The 4,430-nt window shown below is 48.6% G+C and overlaps 1 protein-coding gene across 1 annotated transcript; it reads right to left on the bottom strand.

The window, feature by feature from the left end:
• Positions 1–2,047: 2,047 nt before the first annotated feature.
• On the bottom strand, positions 2,048–3,480 carry LOC107393104 (growth arrest and DNA damage-inducible protein GADD45 beta). Its single transcript, XM_015971274.3, has 4 exons — positions 3,251–3,480; positions 2,996–3,097; positions 2,688–2,916; positions 2,048–2,579 (listed from the first exon to the last, which is right to left on the bottom strand). The coding sequence occupies exons 1-4, from the start codon at positions 3,292–3,294 to the stop codon at positions 2,466–2,468; spliced, it is 489 nt and encodes a 162-aa protein (XP_015826760.1). The 5' UTR covers positions 3,295–3,480; the 3' UTR covers positions 2,048–2,465.
• Between the last annotated feature and the right edge of the window lie 950 nt (positions 3,481–4,430).

The raw sequence follows: 4,430 nt of genomic DNA, 5'->3' as shown, positions 1-4,430 counted from the left end.
AGTACATTGAACTATTTATTTTCTAAGTAAACTTAACTTAAATTAATCAGTACGGACAACTTAACTTTAATGAGTACAATTAACCAAAAATGATTGATTTATTATTTTATGTTTCTATTTTATTCCATTCATCTTTACGTCAACCCTAAAGTGTATCTGATAAGCAGACTTGTATATTATTTTAAATATTTGTGGATTTACAAGAAAAACAACCACAAACTAGCAATTCTGTTGGATTTCAGGAACAATAAACAACTTGGGGGGGGGGGGGGGTGCATTGTGGGTAGTCATGTTTTCAGTTATTTTGCTCTATTTTGGGGTGTTAATGGATCTTTATTGTGGATGATTGTTGTTCTCAGTTATTATTTCATTCAGTGTTGCAGATGTGGTGCTACTTTTTGTATCACGTTGGCCCTATAAGTGAGGAGGTTGGTCAAAGTAATGCTGTACGGCTGCGCCGTCCCATTGTTATTAATACTGTGGTTGTTCACACCAGATACTCTTGACTTGACTTAGAGTGCTCCACTTTTATTGGCTGTTAGCATTTATGGGTGTGTGAGTCATGATCTGGTGTCAGTTACTGCCTTCACCAGCCTGTCACATTGTCACTTTTAAGTAAATTCAACTTATTTGGATTAGGGTTTAATAGGTCCATTTAGAGTAAGTGATATTATTTAAGTTAGTAAAAACATGTAATAAAGTTCAAATAAAATAAAATAAAATATGCAAGTTTAGTGAAATTAAACTTTGCAAGTTGCTTAAGTACTAAGTTATAGGTTGGAGGAAGTTAAATGCTTTGATTTTATTCAGGTCACATGTTTTAAGTTATGGTAAAATTATGGTTTCTAGATAAGTTAACTTGCAGCAGCCGTTTATTTGTTTTGTTTTACTCGTTTTGTCTTTGTGGACAAAATAAATCTGAAAAAATAAAAAAACTAAAACAAGCAGCAAGATTCCCTGTTTAAACAGTTATGGTGAATGGCCTGTACTTTATATAGAGTCATGGAACCCCCCAAGGCGCTTTACAACACAATCAGTCATTCACCCATTCACACACACATTCACACTCTGGTGGTGATGAGCTACGATGTAGCCACAGCTGCCCTGGGGAGCACTGACAGAGGCGAGGCTGCCGAGCACTGGCGCCACCGGTCCCTCCGACCACCACCAGTCCCATCTCTGCTGTTCCTACTGGGATGTGCTGCAGGAAGCCGGGGCATCGCCAAGGAAACTGAGCCGTGTGTGTGTGTGTGTGTCTCCACTAACACACTCCTCCATATTTTCATCCATTTTTATCCTGCAGAGTCCCATCAGACACTGAACCTGTAATCCATCTCCTCCCATAAAAGCTCCTGCAGAGTAAAACCTCTTCATCGACTTTAAACTGTTTATTTTCCTTCGAGTTGAGCAATTCAAAGAGACTTCTGGAGAAACAGAGCAGATTTCTACAGATTTTCCCCAGAAAAGGCTGAACTTTTACTATTTACCATTCATTAATTCAAAAATTAACTTTTGATCCCAGATGTTGATGCGATAATCAGTTTAAGTAAAGGATTCATTATTTCTGACTCTGTTTGCTTCTCATCAGTTTTGTTTTGAAGAAGAAATGACTCCAGGTCCTTTAATCTGAACTCTGAGGAACTCTTCCGGCTCATTCTGCAGATGACTACACTTCCCATGATGCACCGGGATAAACTCTTGCATAAGCACTTCCTGTGCCTGAGGCTGCTGGCTGTAAGTCTGACAGTATCCCAGCACCCTTTCAGAACCGAACTTAGTTCACACACACACGCACGCACGCACACACACACACGCACGCACGCACGCACACACACACGCACGCACGCACGCACACACACGCACGCACGCACACACACACGCACGCACGCACACACACGCACGCACGCACACACACACGCACGCACACACACGCACGCACACACACGCACGCACACACACACGCACGCACGCACACACACACGCACGCACGCACACACACACACGCACGCACGCACACACACACACGCACGAAACACTCGGGAAGTCATTTATCTTTCAACTGTTTATTTACATCAACACGCTGATTCATTCTTCCATCAGGTAAATAATCAGACATGACGTCACTGTAAAACAAAGTGTCCAGTTGTGTCCGAACAGGTGAGCGGAACACCTGCATCACTTGCAGCCCAGTCCGGAACGTCACGTGCAGCTCCTCGCTATCACTCATCGCATCAAAACGCCTCCATCTCTGTAACTCCGCCATCCAGCACGGTCCAGTTCGGTTCGGCTCTCGGAACCAGCAACGACACCTCACGCGCTCCTGACCGGATGGGTCGGTTTATGCATCCACGGCTCGGTCCCGCGCCTCTCAAACGCCGTTACGCCTCTTCTCACGAGGACTGGTCGTTTGCGTTAATTCAGCTCCATCCACCGCTCCTCGGCGGTTCTGCTCGGTTCGGCGCCAGTTAGCGGTCCTGCAGCTCCAGGCAGGGGACCCACTGGTTCTTACAGCGGCTCTCCTTGCAGAAGCTGCTGACGTCCTGCAGGGCCTGGCACTGCAGCGGGTGGACCGGGGGATTCTGCAGAACAAGGCGGACATTTGCTTTAGTTTCATGCAACACAGATTCATCTCCTGGTTCTGATCTAAGTCAGGTCCATTGATGCAGCAGCGCGAGCTCAGAACTTACAGTGACCAGGATGCAGTGCAGGTCCCGGGGCTCGCCCCCGTTGCCGTTCCCGTCCTCGGTGTCGTCGCCCAGCAGCTGGGCTAGCCGCCGGATCCCGGACACCCGCAGGATGTTGATGTCGTTGTCGCAGCAGAAAGCCTGAAGCAGCGTGAAGTGGATCTGCAGCGCGATGTCATCTTCATCCTCCTCATCTGTGGCTAGGAGGCAAAGGACCACGCTGTCCGGATCTCTGTAGGAGGAGAACAGAACCGGGTCAGAACCAGCACCGGCGCGCGTACAGGCACCAGTCGGTCACAGCTCCTACTTACACATTCATGAGTTTGGCGGACTCGTAGACTCCCACGGTGAGGCAGTCCTGCCGCTGCGCCGCCACCAGCAGCTCCTCCAGAGCCTGACTCACCGGCTCCATCCTGCAGAGACACAGAGGCGGTTAGACGGGACCGAAACCGGCACAGAACGCAACAGAACCGGCGCGAGCTCTAAACACTCTGATAATCTTGCATCATTTGCACTAAAATGTGAGCTTGTGCGTAATTACGCATCATCTGAAAGCAAATACTTACTTTTTCTCGGTGCTGCTAGACCCAACAACTTCCTCCAGAGTCATGTCGAAGTCAGTTAAATAATCCACAAGATCCAGGATAAAGGCAAATATCCACAGCGCTCAGCTGTTCCGGTAAGCTCCAGAGATGAAGTGCCAAGCAAGCGTTAATCCAGATCGGTACCAAGGTCCGGTAATAGGGACAGGTCCTGCTGCTGGTTTCCGTGTGTGAGAGAGAAGCGTTCTGCTTCTAAAAGATGAAACTCTCCGCTTTTATAGCCTCCCGTCAACGCGAGCAACTGCTCGAGCACTGATTGGCCCTCTGCTATCAAAAGACACTCGCTGATTGGCCGAGCACGCAGCAGAAACCGGCGATCCCACGTGGGTGGTTTCGGAGAATCCCCCGCACTTCTCCCCTCCCCTCTCTCTGTCAGTTTGTTTACTGGGAGGGTTTTTCTGTCTTGAGGAGGAATTTCCAGATCTTCCTCCTCATCCTCCTTGCTACTCCAGACCCCCCCCCCAAAAAAAAAGTCCCTTTTCACGACTCCTCCTCAATCTGAATCCATGCAGGCACGACTTTATGCAGAACCCGGATAAGAAGCGGGAGCAGGTGACCAGCCTTGTGTCGCAGCAGCACGCACCCTCCACCCCCACCATTGTACAACGCGCTGCAGGTTGTGCAACAGCGAGATTCTCCAGCACGAGAAGATCAGATGACCCATCGCTGGTCGTGCAGCTGGAGGTCCTGCTTTATGATATTCCAGGTCAAGACACAACACCTGTGCTACTATGATCAGGCAGCTGCAGCACACAGAGCAGACACTCTAAAATATAAATACAACTATTTTGTGCATAAAAAGCTCTGAATTATTTACTTCTGCACACCAACCCGCGCGACCATGCGGCGGTTAAAGAAGATGGATGGAATCACTTCTGCGCTGCAGATTCATGCCTCACATTCTGGCTTCCTGCAAAGCCCAAGGGCGCCCCTAGCGGCGCCCCTGCAGCAGTGAAACCAGAACACGTCTCCATTCGGTGTTCCGAACACCGGCCCCGTTGGGGGGGTCCCGGGGGGGTCCCGGGGGTTCTGTTGCATCCAGTTTCTGGATGCTCGTGATCAGGGAGGAAGAGGAAGAAATGAAACTGAAAACAAAAGTCTGATGATTCCTATGAATCCTAAAAGAAACCAGAGGGAATTTTTA

The sequence above is a fragment of the Nothobranchius furzeri genome, chromosome 8 (genome assembly GCF_043380555.1).
Source record: "Nothobranchius furzeri strain GRZ-AD chromosome 8, NfurGRZ-RIMD1, whole genome shotgun sequence".
Taxonomy (NCBI): Eukaryota; Metazoa; Chordata; class Actinopteri; order Cyprinodontiformes; family Nothobranchiidae; genus Nothobranchius; species Nothobranchius furzeri.
Note: the sequence above shows the minus strand (reverse complement) of the source record. Positions and strands in the feature narration are given on the sequence as shown.